This window comes from Orycteropus afer, unplaced genomic scaffold (genome assembly GCF_000298275.1).
Source record: "Orycteropus afer afer isolate SDZICR_OR568_19922 unplaced genomic scaffold, OryAfe1.0 scaffold00064, whole genome shotgun sequence".
NCBI lineage: Eukaryota > Metazoa > Chordata > Mammalia > Tubulidentata > Orycteropodidae > Orycteropus > Orycteropus afer.
Genome location: NW_006921651.1, coordinates 3,795,505 through 3,819,335, shown reverse-complemented (window position 1 = coordinate 3,819,335; position 23,831 = coordinate 3,795,505). Strand labels below are relative to the sequence as shown.

The following is a 23,831-nucleotide window of genomic DNA, read 5'->3' as shown; positions in this document are numbered from 1 at the left end:
AAAAAAAAAAAAAAGACCTAGGCATTTCATTTCCAGGTATTCATCCAAGAGAAATGTATGTCCATGTACAGACTTGTACATATACATAGCATCTTTATTATATCTCCAAATGGGGAACAACCCAAATGCCCATTAACAGGTGAATAAATGAACAAAATATGGTATAACCAATGACCCAGTCATTCCACACCTGCATATTTACCCTAGAAAACACATGTCCATCCCAAAACAACTAGCTTGACTGTTCTATCCTTAGCTGTTACTGATAATGGCTACAAGAAACAGTATGAAGATGAAGAAGGTGCTTGCATTGACTATAACTTTGTTGAAGTCATTGACCTGATGATCCCAAGGAAGCTGTGTGAGCTCTCACTTGATACACTCTTTTTACGATTGGTGTCAGAGGAAAGTTTCTCTCTTCTGAAAAATTACTGTTATATTTTCTCACATAATAAGTATTATGTGTCTCTTGAACTGTGAAGAAATACATACTTGTTTGTTAAAGCCATGCACTTACAGCATTTCTGTTATCACAATATTTACCCTAGACCAAAGGTGAGAAGGTAAGAAGGGACAAGGAAGCTAGATTAATAGAAACAGAACAACCAGAATGGAATAATAAGAATGCTGACATGCTGTGAAAAGTGTAACCAGTGTCACTGAATAATATGTATGTTATAGCAGTGCTAGATAACTAAGACTTTCATCATCTTTCACTTTCTGCCTTGGTTGCAAAAAAAGTTTCTGTTCCATGATTTATTTATTTCATGATTCTTTAGACTTCATGTCTGTGTGAAAGAATAGGTGTGTATGTGTGTATGTGTATCATACATATATGCACATACATACAAACATTGTTATGATTATCACTGTGATCCATCGGGTATTCATTGCCTTATATTTTGGAAATAGATCACCAGGCCTTTCTTCCTAGTCTGTCTTAGTTTGGAAGCTCTGCTGAAACATATTCAGCATCAGAGCGACATGCGAACTCCACTGACAGATGAGTGGGGGCTGTGTTTGAGGGGCATTGGCCAGGAATTGAACTTGAGTCTCCTACATGGAAGGGGAGAATTCTACTACTGAGCCACCGCTGCCCCACATACAGACAGACAGACAGATAGATGTGTGTGTGTGTGCGTGCGCGCGTGTGTGTATATAATAATGTTCTACATCCTAGTTTGGTGAGTAATGTCTGGGATCTTAAAAGCTTATGAGCTGCCATCTAAAATACAACTATTGGTCTTTATGCATCTGGAGCAAAAGAAAAAGGAGTTAACCAAAAAAGAAACTGGTCTACAGGACTAATGGTCTACAAGAGCCATAGCCTTACCTACCTTGAGACCAGAAGAACTAGATGATACCTGGCTATAACTACTAACTATTCTGACCAGGGACACACTAGAAGATCCTGGGTAGATGGGAGGAAAATATAGAACAAAATAAAATTCCTAAAAAAGGCCAGACTTACCAGACCAGTAAAGACTAGAGAAACCCCTAAGACTATTGCCCTGGAATTCTCCTTAAACAAGGAAGTCAAACCACTGCTGGAGGTCACCTATCAGCCAAAAGTCAGATTGGCTCATGAAATAATACCACCCATCAGTACTGTGCTCCTCTAATGATCCTTTTTTTTTTTTTTTTGGAAAAAAAATTTTTGTGTGTGATTTGAGTGAAAGTTTACAGAGCAAATTCACTTTCCATACAGCAGTTCACATACACGTTGTCTCATGACATTGGCTGCAATTTCCCACAATGCAACAGCTCCCCTCCCACTTCCTCCCGATAGTTACCTCTTCCCTGTGTCCATCCCTCCATGCACTCCTGCCCCCTGAGCTATCTCCCTGTGCACACACAGCCCTTCTATTCTCCCGTGATTGATCTCTCCAAGGAGTGTATCTACCTAGTGTAAATGTTCAGCTCATATGCCTGTCTTTTGTTTGGCTGGAAGTCACAGGTGTGGTCCTCTAATCATCTTAATGAGACCTGTCAGTCAACACTGACCCTCAACCAAAGATGAGAAGGTAAGGGAGGGCAAGGAAGTGAGGTCAATAGAGAACACCCAGAGTGGAAATAATGAGAATGCTGGCACAGTGTGAGAAATGTAAGCAATGTCACTGAATCATATATATGTTGTTGTTGTTGTTATATGCCATCGAGTCGTACCCAACTCATAGCAACCCCTCCTTGGGTTTCCAAGGTGGTATCACTATGGACGTAGATTGCCAAACCTTCCTTCTGAGGAGTGGCTGATGGATTTGAACCACCAGCCTTCTGGTTAGCAGTCAAGTGCCTTAGGCATTACGCTACCAGAGCTCCCATCATATATGTAGAAATTGTTAAATGAGAACCTTATTTGCTATAGAATGCAGCAATCAAGATAGCAGACAATGTATAGCATTGGGCAAATCTGCTGCAAAAGACCTCTTTCAAGTGCTGAAGAGCAAAGATGTCTCCTTGAAGACTAAGGTGTGCCTAACCCAAGCCATAGTATTATTATTTTTGTGTGTGTGTGTGTGTGTGTGTGATTTGGATGAAAGTTTACAGAGCAAATTCACTTTCCATACAGCAGTTCACATACACTGACTCCTGACGTTGACTATACTTTACCCCAATGCAACAGCTCCCCTCCCACTTCTTCCCGATAGTTACCTCTTCCCTGTGTCCATCCCTCCATACGCTCCTGCCCCCTGAGCTGTCTCCCTGTGCATACACAGTCCTTCTATTCTCCCATGATGGTTCTTTCCAAGGACTGTGTCTACCTCAGGTAAATGTTCAACTCATATGCCTGTCTTTTGTTTGGCTGGAAGCCACAGGTGTGGGTGTTAATTCCAGACATGAAGGGTAGCTAGGGGCCATAATCTCAGTGGTTCCATCAGGCTCTATCAGACCAGCAAACTTGCCACCCCCCTTTTTTTTCCCCAAATGATTTTGAGTTTTGTTCCGCATTATTCTCCCTCTCTATCCAGGATCTCCTACGTAGATCCCCCTCCGAGTGGTTGACAGTGGTAGCCAGGCACCATCTAGTTCTTCTGGTCTCATAGTCGTATAGGGTGCGGATTGCATGGTGTACCAGTCATTTGGACTAATTGTTTCCATGAGTCTTTGGTTTTCTTCATTCTTCTTTGCTCTGGATGAGGAGAGACCTGTCATTACATCTAGATGGCAGCTTGCAAGCTTTTAAGATCCTAGTTGCTACTAGCCAAAGTAGAGGTGGAACAATGTTTTGTGTAGTATGTTATGCCAGTTGAGCTTGATGTCCCCTGCAGCTATGATTCCGAGCCCACAGGTTCAACTACTTGCTTCCTCTGGGTAGCTGGCTGTGACCAAGAAGTGACTACAACCTTGTCCCTTGTCAGCTCTACTATACACCTAGAAATTCTTACAGAAATACAAATACACTTATAGAACTATTGTCTGCCAACCCTATACCTGGTCTTGGGTACACTCCCCACTGCATAGACATACCTGATAGTTCAGCCTGTCCACCCATCTACCTACCCATATACCCATGTTTGCCTTCACTGACAGCACAGTACTGTATGTGCACCTCCCATGTACCTCTCTATGTCTTCCTCTTCCTTAGTGCCACCATGTTGATCACTTACATTTGGTACATTGCCCTTCTCTTCACCCAAATCAATACTTATCTCTACCTATCTAACAGTGTTCCCTCCCCTCCCCTCACACTTTCCTTCCATATATAAACCTTTATTTACTTTTACAATAACAGACTAATATAATATTTGTCCTTCTTTGATTGACTTATTTCACTCAGCATAATGTCCTCCAAGTTCATCCATGTTATGTGGTGTTTTGCAGATTCTATGTTATTCTTTAGGGTTGCATAGTATTCCATTGTGAGTATATACCGTAGTTTGGTTATCCATTCCTTGGTTGATGGACACCTAGGTTGTTTCCATCTTTTTGCTATTGTAAATAGTGCTGCGATGAACACGGGTGTGCATATGTCTGTTCTTGTCATGGTTCTCACTTCTTTAGGATATATACCTAGGAATGGAATGGCGAGGTCAAATGGTATTTCTAATTCCAATTTTTTAAGGAATTGTCATACTGCTTTCCACAGTGGCTGTACCATTTTACAGTCCCACCAGCAGTGCATGAGAGTCCCAATCTCTCCACATCCTAGCCAGCATTTGTTATTTTGTGTCTTGTTGAACTTTGCTACTGGTGCTGGGGTAGGATGGTATCTCATTGTTGTTTTGATTTGTATCTCTCTAATGGCTAAAGATCATGAGAATTTCTTCATATGTTTGTTGACTGCCTGAATATCTTCCTTGGTGAAGTATCTATTCATGTCTTCTGCCCATTTTTTAATTGGATTATTTGTCTTTTTGTTATTGAGGTGTTAGAGTTCTCTATAAATTCTAGATAAGTCCCTTATCAGATATGCCATTGCCAACTATTTTTCCCAATCTGTAGGTTCTCTTTTGACTCTTTTGGAGAAGTCTTTGGAACACATAAAGATTTCCTTATGAGAAGGTCCCATTCATCTAGTTTCTCTTCTGCTGTTTGTGCATTTTGGGTTATGCTTGATAGTCTATTTATGCCATATATTAGGGTCCCTAAATTTGCCCCTAGTTTTCCTTGAGGAACTTTATAGTTTCAGGTTTCACATTTAAGTCTTTGATCCATCTGAAGTTACTTTTTGTTTGTGGTGTGAGGTACAGATCTTGTTTCATTTCTCTGAAAATGGATATCCAGTTTTGCCAACACCATTTGTTAAACATTCTCTTTCCCATTTAATAGATTTGAATCCTTTTGTCAAAGATCAGCTGAACATAGGTCGATGGATCTATTTCTGGGTTCTCAATTCTGTTCCATTGGTCTATGTGTCTGTCATTGTATCAATACTAGGCAGTTTTGATTACTGTGGCTGTATAGTAGGTTTTGAGAAGCCATGGTATTTTCAATCACCTCATATGCATGTGAGATCTGGACAATGAATAAAGAAGACTGAAGAAGAGTTGATGCTTTTGAGTTGTGGTGTTGGCAAAGAATGCTGAAAATACCAAGGACTGCTAAAAGAACTAACAATTCTGTCCTGGAGGAAGTGCAGCCGGAATGCTCCTTGGAAGTGAGAATGGCCAGACTTTGTCTCTCCTACTTCTCCTACTTTGGTTATGTTGTGAGAAGGGACCATTCTCTGGAGAAGGATATCATGCTTGGTAAAGTGGAGGGACAACAAAAAAGGGGAAGGCCCTCAACAAGATGGATTGACACAGTGGCTACAACGATGGGCTCAGGTATACCAAGGATCGCGGGGCTGACACAGGACTGGGTGGTGTTTTGTTCTGCTATATGTGCTATGAGTTGGAGACAAATCAACGACACCTAACAACAATTTGCTATGTAAATTTTCTCCAAAAGCACTATTTATTTATTTATTTATTTATTAATTAATTAATTAAAAGAATCAGCTTTGAATTGAGGACCAAAAAATACAATAAAAAAATAGATGGTATTCATTGTTAACCCCAATCTCTATTGATCGTCCTTTAATCATCATAACAAACTTACATTTATTGTTTACTGTGTGCTGGGTGGGCACTGCTGTAAGTGTTTTATACACTATAATTCATTGGCTCTTTATAATCACTAATAAAGCAAGTACTTTACTTACATAGAGGATACTGAGAGGAATTTAACTTGTTCACGGTTACATACGGGAGCTCTGGTGGCGTAGTGCCTAAGGCATGTGACTGCTAACTAGAAGGCTGGTGGTTCAAACTCTCCAGCCACTCCTGGGAAGGAAGGCTGGGGAATCTACTTCCCTAGTGATACTGCCTCGGAAACCCAAGAAGGGGTCACTATGAGTCGGATCCGACTTGAGGGCAGTGCGTTGTTTTTTTTTTTAAGGTTACATACTAGCTAGGAAGTGGTAGAGCTAGGAGTGAAACCTAGGCAGACTGGTCCTAGACCCACCGTCTTGGACACTGCCTCCCATATATTTGCTGGATTAAATGATCAAAAGGCTACTGTGCCACCATTGGTGTGGCTTGCTCCTTCCTGTTCCTGATGTATTTTTCACATTGGCTGCTTCTGTAGTAGAATTAGACTTACGTGTGCCAGGCACAGCTGGCAGCATTGGGCCAGAAGCCTCTGCTGACCTTTGCTTGCCTTGACCACAGTCCACCCAGCTCTGCTTTTCCTCTCTCCTTGTCTTCATGTTAGGACCTAGCTGCCAGTGAGCTCACTAAAATGTGCCTTCACATTTTTCCTTTTTCTTCCTCAGCCTCCTCTGGCCATCCTTCAAGTAGTGGTTTACCCTGTTAGGCACTGAACTGCCTCTCATACCTTTTTTTTCTCCTTTTTCCCTGTATGTCTCTCATTCCATTTTTAAACAGCTACATTCCTCTATTTCAGTCCTGCCCTAAAGCCTGCCCCTTCACCCACCTCTCCCTGGTGGTGCAGACAGTCGAGCTCCAGACTACTAGCTGCAAGGCTGGCGGTTGGAACCCAGCTGGAGGTGGCTTGAAAGCCAGGCCCGGGGATCTGCTTGTGAAAGATGACAGCCTTGAAAACCCCGTGGAGCAGCTCTGCTCTACACATGTGGGGTCTCCGTGAGGCAGAACTGACTGCCACAGAAACCCTCCTCTCCAACACCCAAATCTCAAATAGGCCCTAAAAGAATGAGAAGTTAGGTTCTATCACTGGCGTGTGGAAGGCGTCTTTTCTGCAGACTTCTGGTAGCACTTGATGAAAGAGCTGTGCAGAGCTCAGCAGTCAGGGAGCACCCGACTGCTCGGGCGGCAGCCTTTGGACAGATATCGAGCCCCTGCCAGGATTGCCATAGTGCCAGGGAAATGAATTTTCAACATGAACAAATGGAAAATTATCCTCCATTACATTTGGAGTGTTTGTGCTTGTAAGGGGTGGGAAAGTGGAGGAAGGGTGGGGGGCGTGTAACAGCTGCGAGAGATGACAGGAAATTTGGAATTTGTGATGATTACCGTTTTATTTTTGTCTCCCAGCTGCTAGGTCAGGCGGCTCGAAATATGGTACTGCAGGAAGATGCCATCCTGCACTCAGAAGATGTAAGGAACATTTCTCTCATGACTTGGGTTTTGTACACATAGTTTGTGTGGCTCCAGAAGAGTGGAATGTCCTGTTACACTTTTTCTTTCTTTCTTTTAATGCAGAGTTTAAGGAAAATGGCAATAATAACAACGCATCTTCAATACCAGTGAGTATGAGCTCTCCGGCCTCTCTTTGCTGCAGACTCATTATCCTCCTCCCGCTTCTCTTTGCTTTTGTGCTTTGGTGCATTTCCTGGGGAGGGAGGGGTCCTCTTTGGAAAAGATGCCTGAGAGTGCAGACCAGGTTGGGCTAGGAAGTGAGAGCAGGACTTGCAAACTTTTCTGTGTTAGTTTGAGGGCTCCTCAGAGGGAGAGCAGTAGACCTCAGAAAAGCAGGGATCATGCTGGGACGGGGGGCTTGGCACCTCATGGGCATTTGTTCAGTGTTTGTTGATTGCCTGTGGCCACGGTCCTTCCTGGGCAGTCTGCTCCTTCACTAGGGAATCAAATAGAACTGCAACCTGTATCTTACATTCCCACAGGTAATGCAGGCTTGGCTGCATATAAGTCATCCAGGAGATTTTGAACTATGAAAACCCTTTTTCCATTATAATTTCAGAATTATAACTTGATTTGCTTTTCATCTTGTTTCATTTTGGTTTGTATTTTATTTAATTGACATCATACTAATATACTTGTTAGAAATGTACAGCTGGGCATTTAACTATTGATATTTAAATAGCTAATGTTTGTCCTGCCTGTGCTTTGAGTGTATGTATACATATAAAGTATGTGATCATTTGACTTTATATACCCAGGCTGCATTTGAACCACACATGTAGTGTGTTAGACCACATCCCTTGCTTTGGTGGCATATTAATACACTTCTAGGTTTAGAATCGAGCCTGAGTGGCACAGAGTTTAAGTGCTCAGCTGCTAACTGAGAGGTCAGTGGTTCAAACCCACCAGCCACTCCATGAGAGAACGATGTGGCAGTCTGCTTCTGTAAAGATTACAGCTTTGGGAACCCTATGCCTGTCGGGCAGCTCTCCTCTGTCCTGTAGGGTCACTACGAGTCAGTATCAATTCCTTGGCAACGGGCTTTTGTTTTTTTACTTTTAGAATGCTAAAAATCTTTTAAGCAGCTCTGTACTCAATAGGAATCTCTGTTCTGTAGCACAGTCTCAGGATAGGACTGCCTGCAATGTGGAATGTGACAAAAGTTGGGAATTTGTTCTGTCTGTATATATCTGGTCATAAATAACTTCTACTAGTTCATTGGGTCTGTTTTCCCCTTTTCTTTTCTGATTCAGGCAAGAAGCTATTCAGAAGAAGTAAGTAACCCTGAGGGTAGGGGATGGAGGACTAACTGGAACAGGCTGCAGGGAATTAACACCAGTAGGCCCAGGATTAGTGTGAAACTCTGGCTGCCATATGCCATAGAGTGACGTTTGCTCTTGGATGAGTATCGTATGTTCTTTCAAAGGCATGCATAACCAATTCACTGCTAGTAAAGGCTTTCCGAAAGTTGTGGGGGTTGAGAGAACAGTTTTTACATCGATAATATCCGTTAAGTAGAATAAATGTGCTAAAGTCATTACACATCCCTGTTTTTCTTAAGTGGATTAAACTGGTACCTTGTGATATCGTTTACACAATTAATTTGCTGTGCAAACCTTTCTTTATAATGTAAACACTTCTGGGACACAATTAGAGCAGTATAAATTTGATTAAGCTGCAGCACTATCTATACATTAAAGTACAGAGTGCTTGTACAAGAGAGATGTTTATTGCTCAATCCAGATACACCCTTTTCTCTATTCTAACTTCTAGTGTTGAGCAGTCATCCGATCTGCAGGACCAGTTGAATCACCTGTTGAAATAGAATAGCACAGAGCAGGGCAGCAGTACTTCTTTGCCTGATGCTGAGGAGGAAATACGTTGCTGCAGCCTTCGTACCACGGACTGATGCTCCACTTTCATTTCCATCAGTGAAGTTAGAGAAGATTTGTGATGATACAGTTTATCCTGAACAGAAAGAAGCTAAGTGGCAGAATTTTGGTAGCACTTGTTGAATTGGACAAACCCATGGTCTTAGTGAAATTTTAAGTTGCTCTGTTTAGTTTGATATTAAGGTAGAAATAAAAGATGTCTTTGTTTTTCCTGTAGAGCTCTTAAGGTACTGAAAGTCTTATTGTCTAAATCTGAGTCTTAAGCAAACACTGAATAATGTTTCTAATCCATAAATAGAGCTTCTGATGTAAACACATAAGAATGGTAATATTCTTTTCAAAGTCTGTTTTTTCCTTTTAATCATGTATTCAAGAAATATTTTCATTTTTTTGGTTACGGATTGGTGCTAGGTAGTACCTGTTGTTTTCGGTTCTTTTGTAGCAATTCAGAGGAGATATTTATTTTATTTGTTACAGCAAATTTTGGTTTAGCTTCAGCTTAGCTTAGATGAGAACCAGGCTAATGGTACCGTATCTGGCCAGCTGCAGTGTCCTGCCTTGACCTTCATTCCTTGGGTTCCTTTGTTTTATGACTCTTGAGATTAAGTGGCCTTGGTTTCCCTTTGTAGTTTTCTTTATCATCAGCACATTCATTTGTATGACATTATTTCCAAATGTGAAGATAACTGAGTTACTGTGAGTTAATGTGGCGTAGGGTTGTGCCATAAGGTTGTAAAGACCTTAGGTTTGTAGACATTTATCTGTGTTGATTAGATTCATCTTATTAAATGACATAACCACTAGTCTGTTGTCAAATCTGGATTTGTTTGTTTGAATTTAAAATGGGACTCTGTCTTCTAGTTCAGTCCTTACTAATGCTGAGGAGGAAATACCTCACTACAAAGCCAATGTCCGAAACTAGTACTTTCAGTGAAAGAAGAAAAAGCACACAAAAGTCCAGTTTAGTTCATGTTTTGTGTCACCAGGTCAGCCAAGCAAATGAGTCTGCATTTATCTCATTATATATGTGTATCATTATAATCTTCAGGTTAAAAAGATTAGGTGTGAAGTATCTGAAAATTCATTTATGCATTCATTCCACAGGTATCTATTGTAATTATGAAAGGTAATTGTGCTCAATGTATCTTAAAAAGAATGGTCACCCGTTTAATAAATAAAACAAATTGTATTTATCCAAGTATATAAGAAACACATACTTTAAATGAACAGATAATTAAGATGAAGGTATGATGTGCATTCTCTTCATGCAGGGCTTGCTTACATTGTATCTGATAAAAAAAATTCACAACCAAAATATAAAAGTGACATTAAATAATAAGAATCTAGTAATACTGAATTTACTCATTTAAAGAATTTAATACTAAAATACATGAAAGAAAAGTAACCAGAAATGTGAGGACAGAAGTGTCTATATAAATTGATAGTTTGTCTTCATAGAAGGAAACAGCATAAACAGAATTAAATGGTGACCAAGATGCGTGGAGGTACAGAATACTTCATTAAGTAACATTTGGGTTGTAGGAGATACCCTGAGTGGTAATGTTTTTAAGATAATGAAAATTCAAATTCCATACCAGAAAATGTATGCAGTGGTACCACGGCAGGAGTATAAGAAAACAGTGTTTTCAATTTCTGCCTCAGACATAAAGGTGGAAGTAAATGTTTTGTTTTTAAGGGCCCATCTAGTTACAGTTTAGAAAGGATACAAAAGAAATAAAAAATAATAAAACCAAGTACGAATGACAAAAGTAGAATAATGTAATGGATGTAAGGAATTAGTTCTTAAAAGATTAAATTGGTAAAGCATCAATTTAGTCACCAAAAGTACAAATTAGAAAATCTGTCATTGAATAGGAGATGAATCAATCAGTTGGATTTGAGAAGTGTAATCTCTCAGCTTAACGGTAGAATTGTGGTTCCTAGTATCAGATATATAAAGATATAGTATAAAACTGACATTTAATTGGAATGTATGAAGAGACTGGTTATAGGAAAGAACCCATAAGTGGTCAGAGAGTAACCAATTAAAATGTCATTTGCTTGTGATGGTTTTCCTGAAGACTTTTCCAAACTATCAAAGAACAAGTCATTCCATATACTCCCAGAATATAGAAAATGATGGTGAGGTACCCAGTTCATTTGGTGAAATAGGGTTTTTCTTTTAAAACAAAAAAGCAAGACAAATGATATAAAAAAAGTCAGATATTTTTAACATAGGTTTAAAAATCCTAATAAAATTGTAGAAAAAATCGAATAGAGAAAAATGTTGAAGATTATTCAAGTAATATAATGTTTATTCCAGGATGACAAAGTTAATATAAGAGGTGCAAATTATATTACATTAATAAGAAACAATACAATCTTACATTGATATAGTATAAACCAAAGAGGCATTTGAAAGCATTCAACTTCTATTTGTAATTAAACTGTTAAAGAGAATTTTTTTCTAAAAGAGTATGTTTTAAAATCCAAGAACAAACGTGTTTGGGAAAGGAGAATTAGAGCCACAGTACTCTAGAATATTAAAGCCATACAGGCCACAGAAGTCGGTCAGTTGTAGCCCCATGTTTTAGAGATGAAGTGACTTACCCAAGGTTATTGAGCTTGGTGGTTGGGCTTCTGACTACTAGTCTACTTCTCTATTACCTGTTACTTCCCTTATAAATAAGGAGCTCTGGGGCATAGTGGGTAAGACAGTTGGTTGCAAACCACAAGATCACTAGTTCAAACCCACCAGTTGCTCTGTGGGCAGAAGATGAGGTAATCTACTTCTGTAAAGATTTATAGCCTTGGAAACCCAGCTGGGGTCGCTAGCTGCCATCTAGATGCAACGTTGGGTCTTTCCTCGTCAAGAGCAAAGAAGAAAGAAGAAAACCAAAATTAATGGAAACAATTAGTCCTAGCAACTGGTACACCATCCAATCTGCAACCTGTACAACTATGAGACCAGAAGAACTAGATGGTGCCCAGCTACCACTGTCATCCACTTGGAAGGGATGTAGGAGATCCTGAATAGAGAGGGAAAACAATGTGGAACAAAACTCAAAATCATTTGGAGGAAAAAAAAAGGTGGGGACCAGGTTTGCTGATCCAGTAGAGCTTGGTGGAACCACTGAGACTATGGCCCCTAGCTGCCCTTCAGGTCTGGGATTGAACCCACACTTGTGGTTTCCAGCCAAACAAAGTACAGGTATGTAAGTTAAACATTTACCTCAAGTAGACAAACACCCTGCAGAGAACAATCATGGGAGAAGGAAGGGCTGCTTATGCAGAGGGAGACAGCTCAGGGGGCAGGAGAGTATGGAGGGATGGACACTGGGAAGAGGTAACTATGGGGAGGAAGTGAGAGGGGAGCTGTTGCATTGTGGTAAACTGTGGCCAATGACATGAGACCAAGTATATGTGAACTGCTGTATGGAAAGTGAATTTGCTCTGTAAATCTTCACCCAAATCACAATAAATAATAAATAAATAAATAATAATTAAAAAATATATATATATGTATATAAAATCAAAAGTAGAAGAAAAAAAAAAAGAATTGAGCCAATGATTTTTATAAAGACCACAGGTTGAAGAGCTATAATAAAGCAAACATGAGTGAACAAATGGGAAAAGAACTCATTTTCTAACCTCCTGCTCAGTCTTTCCCTTCAAAGGAAAGATGCCACTTTACCATTGAATAAGAAAATAACTGCTTTTCTAAAGAAACTAATTTTGTGGAGCGAGTATTTTGAAAGCTAATAACTATGAGTGTTTTCATCATTTTATGATTGCCGAAAACCCATGTTACCTAGAAAACATTCACTATGATATACCTGGAACTTAGAGTTCAACCTATAAATCCCAACAAAGATTGTTTCTATGGATTTGATTGGCTAAAAATATAAAAATACATCACCTTCCTGTTACGAATGACATCAGGAAAGATGGAAATTTACCAGCTGGATTCCATCAAAACCTTTTGTTATTAGCAGATGAGATAGAAAGAGGAGTGTGATTTGATAAGAGAAGGCCCTTTCTTCTATTTAGATATCCTTTCACTTGGATCTCCTTATTATCCTACTGGGTATAGAAATGCTTTTTGCAACCACAAAAGGAAATAAGACATGCAAATATAGCCGAGGAAAAATGATAAATACACATTCTGCAAGATGAAATGACTGAATACCTAAAAAACACAAATGAAAATTATAAGAGGTAAAAATAAATGTTGCAAAGTTGTTTTCCTAAGTACAGTTTAAAATAGAGAATTGCTACCTACTGTATGATTGCATTTATATGACATATTGGAAAAGGCAAAACTAGGAGGGAGAACAGATCTCTGGTTGCTTAGCAGCTGGAGGTGAGGGGAAGGGGCTTACCACAAAGGAGCCACAAGGAAAGTTTTTTGGGGCCAGAGAAGTGTTCTAAGTTTAAATGCATGCCTTTGTCAGAAATGAGGCTTGTACACTAAAGAACGTAAAATATATCTCAATAAACCTGGCTTTTAAGAAAAGATGAGGGAAAGGTGATTTCATTCCCCAAAAGAACAAACACCATTACATAGGTGGGTGTTCACTTACTTCAGAATACAAGATTTATAAAGTGAAAACTCACAGTGGCGCAATAATGGAAAGTATTAAATACCCTTTTCCTGGTTGGAAGGAGCTCTGGTGGCCTAGTGCCTAAGGCCCTTCACTGCTAACCACAATGCTGGCGTTTCAAACCCACCAGCCACTCCTGGGAAGGAAGGTTGGGCAATCTACTGCCTCGGAAACCCAAGGAAGGGTCCCTATGAGTCGGAGCTGACTTGAGGGTGTGTGTGTGTGTGTGTGTGTGTGTGTCCATCTGTCCTGTTTGGAAAGACTAAAGCAACCAAGTAGCCAATGGGCCTAGCGGAGCCAGAGAGGCCACGTGAGGACAGACAAAGCATTCGACTGCACTGGGCGCCAGGCTGGGAGCGTGGTTGGTTTCCTGGCCAGGCCCGGGGCGCCGGGATCCAGCACGAACCCGGCGCGGGCACGGTGACCACCGCACAGGGGATCAGGCCTGCCTGCCCCAGGGCAGGGTCTCGGGAGCGCGGGACTGTCTGCGTGAGATCCAAGTCTATTCCGAGACGGAGGAGACAGTGAGTGCGTGCGCCCTTCTTCCTGCCCCCGGACAAGTCGCAGCTCGCTGCCACGTTTGAGCGCAACTGCCCCCGCCCTCCCCGATCTGCCGTGAGACATTCGCCCCCCCGGCCCTGCCCTGCCGAGTGCCCCCTACTCTCCAGCACCCCTCCATTGCGGCCCCCCCCCCGCATGCTCATCCTTCAGCACCCCTGCTCTTTCACCCACCTTTCCCCCTTCTTGGCAGTGGCCACACCCCGCGACGCCGAGATCCGGAAGGACGTGCAGGTGAGAGTTGCAAGATCTGGGATGGCCCAAGTGGGGCCTCGGCTGGCGGGAACCCTAGGCTTATGGAGGCCTGGACCCCCAGATTCCTGGTGAGGGGCAGAGCCGTATCTGTGATTAGAGCTCTGAGGGAGCAAAGCCTGGCCTGGGGTGGGGAGTGGGTCGCACACTGAAGCCTTCACGCTGCCAGCGCCAGCCCCAACTAACTCTTCTTTGTCCTCCCTCCCCCTCCCCCTGTACACGGCCACTGGGTCAGACCTACTACGGGCAGGTGGTGAAGAAATCGGCCGACCTCCAGGCCACTGCCTGTGTCACAGCAGCCAGGCCAGTTCCCAAGCACATCCGGGAAGCCCTGCGGAGTGTACATGAGGAAGTGGCCTTGAGGTAGAGTGCCCTGAGCAGCCCCCAGGGCTTGAAGACACCTGTTGGCAGCTTTATTATTGTCCAACTCGCAAGGACAGCACTGATCATTTTACTGCCCTGCTTCAGACCCCCAGTGACCCCCATTACTCCCAGGAGACATGCATACTCCTTGGATCTGACATTCCAGACTGCCCTGACCATCCTTCAGGGCCTCGGGGATGTCCTACCCACTTCATGAAGGCTTCTCCAACCTGAGTACCCCTACCCCAAACTGCTGCAGCACCTCCTGTCCATGCCAGAGTTTGTTAAGAAATCAAGCAAGATGTTTTCTGTGCTTATGTTTTCTCTCCTCAGATAGAGTAAATACACCTAGGAGACAGACTTCTTGTCTTATATTCCCTCCTCAGTGACTCACACAATTGGGGGCCTGAATTTTTTTTTTTTTTTTTTAATTTTTATTGTGATTTGGGTGAAACTTTACAGAGCAAATTCATTTTCCATACAGCAGTACGTCTCATGACATTGACCGCAATTTCCCACAGTGCAACAGCTCTCTTCCCACTTCCTTCCCATGGTTACCTCTTCCCTGTGTCCTTCCCTCCCATGCACTCCTGCCCCCTGAGCTGTTTCCCCATGCATACACAGCCCTTCTATTCTCCCATGATTGAGCTCTCCAAGGAGTGTATCTACCTAATGTAAATGTTCAGCTCATATGCCTGTCTTTTGTTTGGCTGGAAGCCACAGGAGTGAATTCAATTCCAGAGCTGAAGGGCAGCTAGGGGCTATAGTCTCAGGAGTTCTACCAGCCTGTATCAGACCAGCAAACCTGGTTGGGCCTGAATTTTTTTGATGCTCAGTTAATAACTGAATTTATTCAACAAATATTTTAGATGGTTTATTAAGTCTTAAGGAGCTCTGGGGGCGTAGTGCCTAAGGCATTTGACTGCTAACCAGAAGGCTAGTGGTTCAAACCTACCAGCGACTCCTCGGAAGGAAGGTTGGACAATCTACTTCCATAGTGATACCGCCTCAGAAACCCAAGGAGGGGTTGCTATGGGTTGGATCCGACTTGAGGGCAGTGGGTATTAAGTCTTAATACCCATCACATTGCCCAACAGTACAGTGGTGAACAAAGCAGATATTGTCCTAGCTTTCACAGAGTGTCCAATTTAATGGAATAGACTAAACTATAAATATAAATATGAATGAATGATTGAAGGAAGGAAAGAAGGAAGAATTGATAAGATGTAATGGGTCTACATCTTCTTGTCTCTAGGGTGAAATGAATATATATGTTTCTTCCATTCCCCAGGTATTATGGCTGTGGTCTGGTCATCCCTGAGTGCCTGGAAAACTGCTGGATTTTGGACCTGGGCAGTGGAAGTGGCAGAGATTGCTATGCACTTAGTCAGCTGGTTGGTGAGAAGGGACATGTCACTGGAATAGACATGACAGAAAGTCAGGTGAGGCAATGATTTGGAGGGCAAGAAGAAAAAAATCCCAAAAAGCATTCTTTCAGAGATAAAATTCTTTTCTTTGTGAGTCTACAAGGATGATTTAAGGACACTGTGCGTCAGCAGTGCTCATTGTGTCCCTAGTGCTTCTGTCCTGGAAGCTGAGAGCTTTGATGATTAAGGGACTCCTCCTGGAGAACACAGGAGTCAGAGGTTTGAGTTGATACGTGAATATCATGGAGAACTTAATGGATTTTGATCATTTCCCTCCTTCTGCCATCTATCTTGAAAGATTTCGTTAAATGGGAGTTTGTTCAAGCAAAACCTTTGTACCAAGCAGGAAGTTAATGGCCCACTCGCACTGTCCTGAGCTGTAGTCCATAGTACACTTGGAGGAACCCTGCATGCTTATCCAAAATAGTCTGAGGAAAGGGTATTCCATTAATAATAGGAAAATTTTAGGGGAAAAATGGTAAATTAAAAATATTGACTACTAAATCTTTATTTTTCTTCCTTTAGGTGGAAGTGGCCAAAAAGTACATTAATTATCACATGAAAAAGTATGGCTTCCAGGCACCCAATGTGACTTTTATTCATGGCTACATAGAGAACCTGAGAGAGGCTGGAATCAAGAATGGGAGTTACGATATCGTTATGTAGGTCTATTTCCTTACTGTTATGAACACAGCCCATTTCGTATTGAACACACAGATATCACCATTTTTGCTGAATTAACTCTTACCTAGGGTGTTAAAAAAGGAGATCTGTGGAATAGTGGTTAAAGCACTTGGCTGCTAACCAAAAGGTTGGTGGTTCAAACCTACCAGCAAGAAAAAGATGAGGCAGGAAAAGGATGAGGCAGTCCGCTTCCACAAACATGTACAGCCTTGGATACCCTATGGGGCAGTTTTACTCTGTCCTTTAGGGTTAGTATGAGTTGGAATCGACTCAGTGGCAGTGGGTCTGATGGTATTAAAACTACACTTGGCACATCTTGGTAAAGGGAGGGATATGGTCTGAGCTGTTTGTAGCCCATTAGCAGGAGAACATACTAGTCCAAGAGAGAGTGTAACTTAATACACCAGTGATCCCGAAAGGCCTCTGAGCCTGCTCATACAATCCATACTGTTATCTTCAGTATTATTTTCATGGCAAAGTCTAGAATTCTATGTTTCTCTTTTTCCTCTGAATTGGAGTCAGATCATGGCCAAGTGACAGCCTTAGTAAAACCACCTCTCAGGAACATAGCCTGTTTACATGTGGGAGAAGAAATACCTTGTGTAAGAGGAGTCTTGTCCTAAGAATCTTGTGTGGTGGGTACCAGGCCAGAAACAAGTAAGAACCATGCCTAATTTTTGGGGATAGTCATTCCTCTTCGCATCTCCCTTACCTTGGGAAAAATGAGTGTAGGAAGACAGGAGAGAGGCAAGAAGAGTGGTATGACTTTGAGAAAATGGTGGGAGCTCATTTTCCTCTGGGACTGAGAGGATTTCAGGATCACCGGCTAGCATGTGGGATCCTTGGTGGTGCGAATGATTAATGAGCTTAGCTGCTGACCTAAGGGTTGGGGGCTCGAGTCCACCCCTAGGTGCCTTGGAAGAAGGGCCAGGTGATGTATTTCTGAAAAATCAAGCCACTGAAAACATGGAGCGTGGTTCTACCCTGACACCTGTGGAGCCACCAAAGTTAAAATGAGCTCTGCAATGATCAGTCTACAGATTTGTTTGACATTCCATCTGTTCTTTTCAGATCAAATTGTGTTATTAACCTTGTGCCTGATAAACAACAAGTGCTGCAGGAGGTATATCGAGTGCTAAAGGTGAGGGAAGAGTAAGAGCAGTGACCTTTAAGTACTGTTAAACATTAATGAGGCTGATGGGCTCCCTCCTGTTCTTGCCTCCTTGAGCTGAGAGTGCAAATTCTTCTAATGTATCCACTAAATTAAAAAGAGGTGTCAAAAGGGAGGGCGGCATGCGTGACAGGAGTACCCTACATGCGATGCTTTTCCCTCTCAGGCTGCAAAAGATAGTAAATCTGAGAGTCATGATTGGTATTGAACATGTTGAAATATTTGCTTTACTGGCTGGCATTGCTGCACAGGATCCTAGGCCGGCTTCTGCAGAGTTGCAGAAAACTTTGAACTGGCTACTAAAAGTTGCACTCAACACCCCCTCTTCTAGTACACACACTGTTTCTCAAGGCTACTTATTTCATGTCTGTCAGGATTCCAGATCTTTGGAAAGCTAAAGGAGATGGAACTTAAGCTACTTTCTCAAAGGCAAACTTGCCAGAGCTCCAAGTCTTTCATGTGTATTGTGAGATGTATATCTTCATGTAGAAGATCCAAGACTACAAAAAAGTTTGGGGAAAAAAGTGCAGTGTGGAGGGGGAGAATTAGCCATAATTCCATTGTCTGTCGATAATGAAGTTATTCCTAAACTGTTTACATCTTCTGTTAATTATACAACCCCCTGGACTGCATTTGGTTCTGATTGGCTAACAATTTAGGTAACCTGAGTATCTTTACTTAGAAGAGAGACACTCTTGGAAAGCCATTTTATTCTCCATTTGATAGGGATCTCAAAAAAAAAAAAAAAAAAAAAAAAAAACTCTTGGCACTTGGCTGTTGATTGTAACTAGACTGGCACATGAGGGACGCAGCTGTGACTTGCACACAGCACTTCCCCTTGTTTTTCACCACTGATTTTGTTCCTCCATCCCTTCCTTTACTTTCTGGGACTATGACCATCTTTGCCTTTACTTGGACTGACACTGTTTCATTTCAGCATGGCGGAGAGCTGTATTTCAGTGATGTCTATGCCAGCCTTGAACTGCCAGAAGAAATCAGGACACATAAAGTTTTATGGGGTAGGATTTATTATTATTATTTTTTTAAGGCAGCTTCTCATTTATGTACAAAGTTCCATTCTGCTAAAAGCCTAGGTGAGGGTAAGTGGTATGGGAATCCATGGGATGAGGTCAAGAGGCTTCAGTTCTGTTTCTCTTCTGCCACCAAGAGGGTATGATCTTGGACAATTTAATCAATCTCTCAGTCACTGTTTTCCAAACTGTGAAATGGAGATAATAATACCACCTGCTTTATAATCTGTTATGTAGATTAAATGGAATAATGAATATGAGAAATATTTTGAAAACCATAGTGTGGAAATGTGGGCAACTGTTCCAGAACTTAATTTCCTTATATTCTCATCATTATTGTGTTGTTTATGCCTTCATCATCATTTTAATGATATCTCTGAAGGTTGAGATAAATGCATGTGTGTTGTCAGTCTATGAAATGAGAACTTTTTACTTTTGAAATAAATTAGGTTAACTTTGTTCTTATTATACAATAATAAATAGATATTGTTAAAAACTTGGAAAATACAACAATAACCAAAACCACCTTATAACCAAGATATACCCTCTAACATGTTAGTATATCCCTTTCTAGTTTTTTATCCTGTGTATGTACATCACCAAATTGGGAGCATGTTTTATGTAGAGCTTAGTATCCTAATTTTGTTTACTTAGCATATTTCCTAATGATTTTGGAAACATGTTTTAATGCTTGTGTTACCCAGCTGTGTTGTATAGCACATGCCATCCAATTTCTGTTTTTTTTTTTTTTTTTTTACCATTTTTTTTTTTTTTTTTTTTACCATTCTTCTCTTGGTGATCATGAGGTTATTTCCAATTTGTTGAGGTAATAAATAAAACTATCCTTGTACTTAAAAAAAAAAAAAAACCTTGTAAAATGTCTTAGGAACACTAGTGGTTATTGCTGTGGTAGGTCTCTGTCAGAGACACCCAGAGCTAAGAAGCAATTTCATAATTTGCCTTTTATACCTGTTTAATTCACAAAGCAAAGAGAGAAAAGTTTTGCAGAATGTGACCTAATGCATACATAAATCTCATGATCACAGCTGGGGAACCAATACATCAGGGACCGTTCTGAAGAGTGGTTCCCAGAGACTGTTGGTTAGCATCCTCAGTTTAACATGACTTACTAGGCCTTGGGGGGATGCCAGGTTAGCTTCTGTTTCTGGGACCTGTGTTTTAATTGCAGGCATTGGGGGTTCAGTGGTAGCATTCTTGCCTTCCATACAGTTCTCCTACGGCCAGCACACCTCATGCGCAGGGGCCACCCATCTGTCAGTGAGGCCTCAGTGTACTGTGATGCTGACAGGGTTTTAGTGGTGCTTCCAGACTGAAACGAACTAGGAGGAAAGATCTGGTGATCTTTCCTTCCAAAAACCAGCCAGTAACCTATGGATCCCAACAGTTCAATCCCCAGCCCATCATGGGGATGGGGATGGGCAGTGTTGTTCTGCCTCAATGGCAGCTATCAACAACAGGCTTTAACTACTGCCTTGTTTAATTATATAGAAGAGTAACTCCCTTAATACTTGGTGTCTTGGTTGATTGGTCTGTAACTTTACTTTTTTAGGTGAGTGCCTTGGTGGCGCTTTGTACTGGAGGGACCTTGACATCCTTGCTCAAAAAATTGGGTTCTGCCCTCCACGTTTGGTGGCTGCCAATCTGATTACGATTCAAAACAAGGAACTAGAAGGAATTATTGGTAAGAAACAACAGCAGAACTATTATAACTGCAACCCCACCGGTTCAAGTTCTGTGATTAGTGTGTAGTGAGTGAGTCTAACTGAGGGAGACTTCATGTCTTCTAGAAGTTTCCAGCTTGTCTCCTGTAAAATGGCAGCCCCCCCATAAGTTTAGTATTTAATAAAGCACTTGGAAGTCATTCAGTAAATAGAGTGAGGTGCCTGGAAAGATATTTGATGACATGTGTTCTGGTTACCTAGTGCCACTCTGGCAAGAATATACCACAAATGGGATGGCTTTAACAAACAGGAGTTTATTCTCTCACAGTTTGGAGGCTCTAAGTCCAAGCTCAAAGTGCCAGGCTCTAGGGGCTGTGTGAAAGCCCCTTGACCTTGGGTTTCAGCTCTGCCTCTTGCGTCCAGCCCACTGAAGCTAGAGGCATCTCTTCACTCAGGCAGCTAGTGGCTGCTAAGGCTAACAAGCCCAAGGTTGACAAATAAAATGTCACAGTCCCGGTGTTACCAAGCCACATAGCAGGCCATTAATTCCATTGTAAGTCCCAAGGTAGGCAGAGCATGGCAGGCTGCTGAATAATGACCCAGCTTCATACAGGGTCCAAAGGTACTATAAGCTACAGAGAATTCCCCAAGGCTTCTCCTTATATACAGGAAGCAGACCACATCCCTAAGGCACCTACTCAGCTGCTCACAGTAGATTCCACCATGGAGTTGATTACCAGTCTCATCATGGGGAATACTACATCCAGCTGCCCAGCCACTCAACCAGGCCCAGCCAAGCTGACACACAAACTTAACTACCACAACATGCGAGCAATATGATATGTTTGCTGAGCATGTGCGTGACCCACCATTAATGACTGCTGGAGCACTGGAGATGAACCGTGAGTCAATTTTATTTACAGGTGACTGTCGCTTTGTTTCTGCAACATTTCGCCTTTTCAAACTCCCTGAGACAGGACCAGCCAAGAGATGCCAGGTTATTTACAATGGAGGAATCACAGGACACGAAAAAGAACTAATGTTTGATGCAAACTTTACATTTAAGGTAAATAAGAATTTCCAGGAGTTCTGGCATACTTTGTATGCTTACCCTTGTCCTGGTCACTTTTTTTGACCTTGCATTGCTTTTCCCTTGTCAGGCACTGATTTGTTCATTGTGTGTGTGTGTGTGTGTGTTTTAAGTGGAATGGGAAGGCATGTTTTTTTTCTCCCCAATATTTATTATAAAAGTGTTTTAAAATACAGAAAAGTTAAACAGAATGTACACTAACTCCCCATTACATATTTCAGCAACTGTGAACATTTTGCCATATTTACTTTATCAGTATATGTGCATATTCATATATTTTTTTCTTTCAGCATATATATGTATGTATATCTATATAGCTATCTTATATTTGTTTTGTTATATATATTTGCTCAACTTACTTGAAAATAAATTGCAGACATCATGACCTTTTATCCTAAATTCATTTCCCAAGAATAAAGCATTCTCCTGTATAACCAAAAAACTCTTATCATACCTAAGAACATTTTTCATTCAGAAACCTCATCCAGACATTGGATTAATAGAACTACAGAGAAGTGATTTGGAAAAGAGAAGAACTACTGTGTAACAATGTGCCAGTTGTTTAATTATATCATGAAATGAAGGAACTGGTAGTGTTTAATGATGACATTCATTGGTATTTCTGCTGCTCTGAAGTCTCTTATATCTCAAAATGGAAAAAGCATAGGCTTTGGCATCAAATGCCTGGATGCAAATTCTAGCTCTGCCATTTATTACCCGGGTAAACTTGGATAAGTCACTCAAACTCTTTGAGATGCAGTTTACTCCACTGTAAAAGTAGGGATAACAATACCTACCTTGCAGAATTTCTCTAAAGATTAATAGTAATATAGCAAAAACACTTGGTAAAAAGTAGGATCTCAGTAAATAGTAGATAAAATAATTATTTGTTCCAGTGTTGGAAGAACTTAACTATTTCCCTCTTCTGATTTTTTTTTTTTTTTTTTTTGGGTCCAAATAGCATCTTCAGATTTCTCACACACTCCCTGGTGCAGTGGGGCCCTCAGTGCCTTTTCACTGATGCATCACCCCTTGATGTACTGCCTGGTCCAGCAGGTTCATACAGCCCCTGTGGGTAGGGCCTTAGAGAGCAGAAATTTGGCCCAGTGGTTTTCAAAAAAAGATTTTTAACTGCAAAGTTATTTAAAAAAAAAAAAAAAAATCACCAAAATCTTATTTTAAATGCCCTTGTTGTGGTAGTTAAGGTTGTGTGCCAACTTAGCTGGGCCGTGGTTTTGAGTGGCTTGGCAGCTGGATGAAGTTACTGCCTGTGATGAGATTATAATCACTCCCCTGGTGGAATCTGCTGTGAGCAGCCCCGTAGTTGAAAGGGAGTTAACTTTGGGGTGTGGCCAGCTTCCGGTACATATACAACAACTTTGGGAAAGGTCTCCAGCTTTTCGGCATGTTCTGGATCCTGTGTTTGGCTGAGTCTTCGTCTCCATTTCCTGGACTGGAACCAGCAGCCTGCTGTGTTGCCTGAGGATCTTGGGTGCATCAGCCTCAGCAGCCAGCAGCTGCCTGAGTTAGGAGAAGCTTTCAGTTCCAGTGGGACTGGGACAAGAGGCAGAGCTGAAGCCCAAGGTGTAGGGGCCTTCAGCCAGGCCCTAGAGCCAGCACTCTGAATTTGGACTTCTAGCCCCTAAACTGTAAAAGAATAGATTCCTGTTTGTTAAAGCCATCCACTTGCAGCATTTCTATTATAGCAGCACAAGAAAATAAAACACGCTATCATAATATATGATTTTTATTCAACACTTACTATTGCTTCATATAATTCTAGTAGATGAAGAGATATGTTGTTGTTGTTGTTATGTGCCATCGAGTCGGACCCAACTCATAGCGACCTCTCCTTGGGTTTCTGAGGCAGTATCACTACAGGAGTAGATTGCCCCATCTTCCTTCCGAGGAGTGGCTGGTGGGTTTGAACCACCAGCCTTCTGGTTAGCAGTCAAGTGCCTTAGCCACTACGCTACC

General features: G+C 41.5%; 2 protein-coding genes across 2 annotated transcripts in view; both read left to right on the top strand.

Moving 5' to 3' along the window:
* Positions 1 to 8,925, top strand: part of BORCS7 (BLOC-1 related complex subunit 7) — a 10,241-nt gene extending 1,316 nt beyond the window's left edge. Inside the window, exons 2-5 of the mRNA XM_007939888.1 lie at positions 6,996 to 7,058; positions 7,164 to 7,207; positions 8,354 to 8,374; positions 8,874 to 8,925. Of these exons, the coding sequence (XP_007938079.1) occupies positions 6,996 to 7,058; positions 7,164 to 7,207; positions 8,354 to 8,374; positions 8,874 to 8,925 (180 nt within the window). The remainder of the gene's footprint in view (positions 1 to 6,995; positions 7,059 to 7,163; positions 7,208 to 8,353; positions 8,375 to 8,873) is intronic.
* Positions 8,926 to 14,292: 5,367 nt separating this feature from the next.
* Positions 14,293 to 23,831, top strand: part of AS3MT (arsenite methyltransferase) — an 18,113-nt gene continuing 8,574 nt past the window's right edge. Inside the window, exons 1-8 of the mRNA XM_007940022.1 lie at positions 14,293 to 14,388; positions 14,642 to 14,769; positions 16,061 to 16,211; positions 16,722 to 16,858; positions 17,952 to 18,021; positions 18,989 to 19,070; positions 20,653 to 20,784; positions 21,688 to 21,830. Coding sequence (XP_007938213.1) covers positions 14,293 to 14,388; positions 14,642 to 14,769; positions 16,061 to 16,211; positions 16,722 to 16,858; positions 17,952 to 18,021; positions 18,989 to 19,070; positions 20,653 to 20,784; positions 21,688 to 21,830 — 939 coding nt within the window. The remainder of the gene's footprint in view (positions 14,389 to 14,641; positions 14,770 to 16,060; positions 16,212 to 16,721; positions 16,859 to 17,951; positions 18,022 to 18,988; positions 19,071 to 20,652; positions 20,785 to 21,687; positions 21,831 to 23,831) is intronic.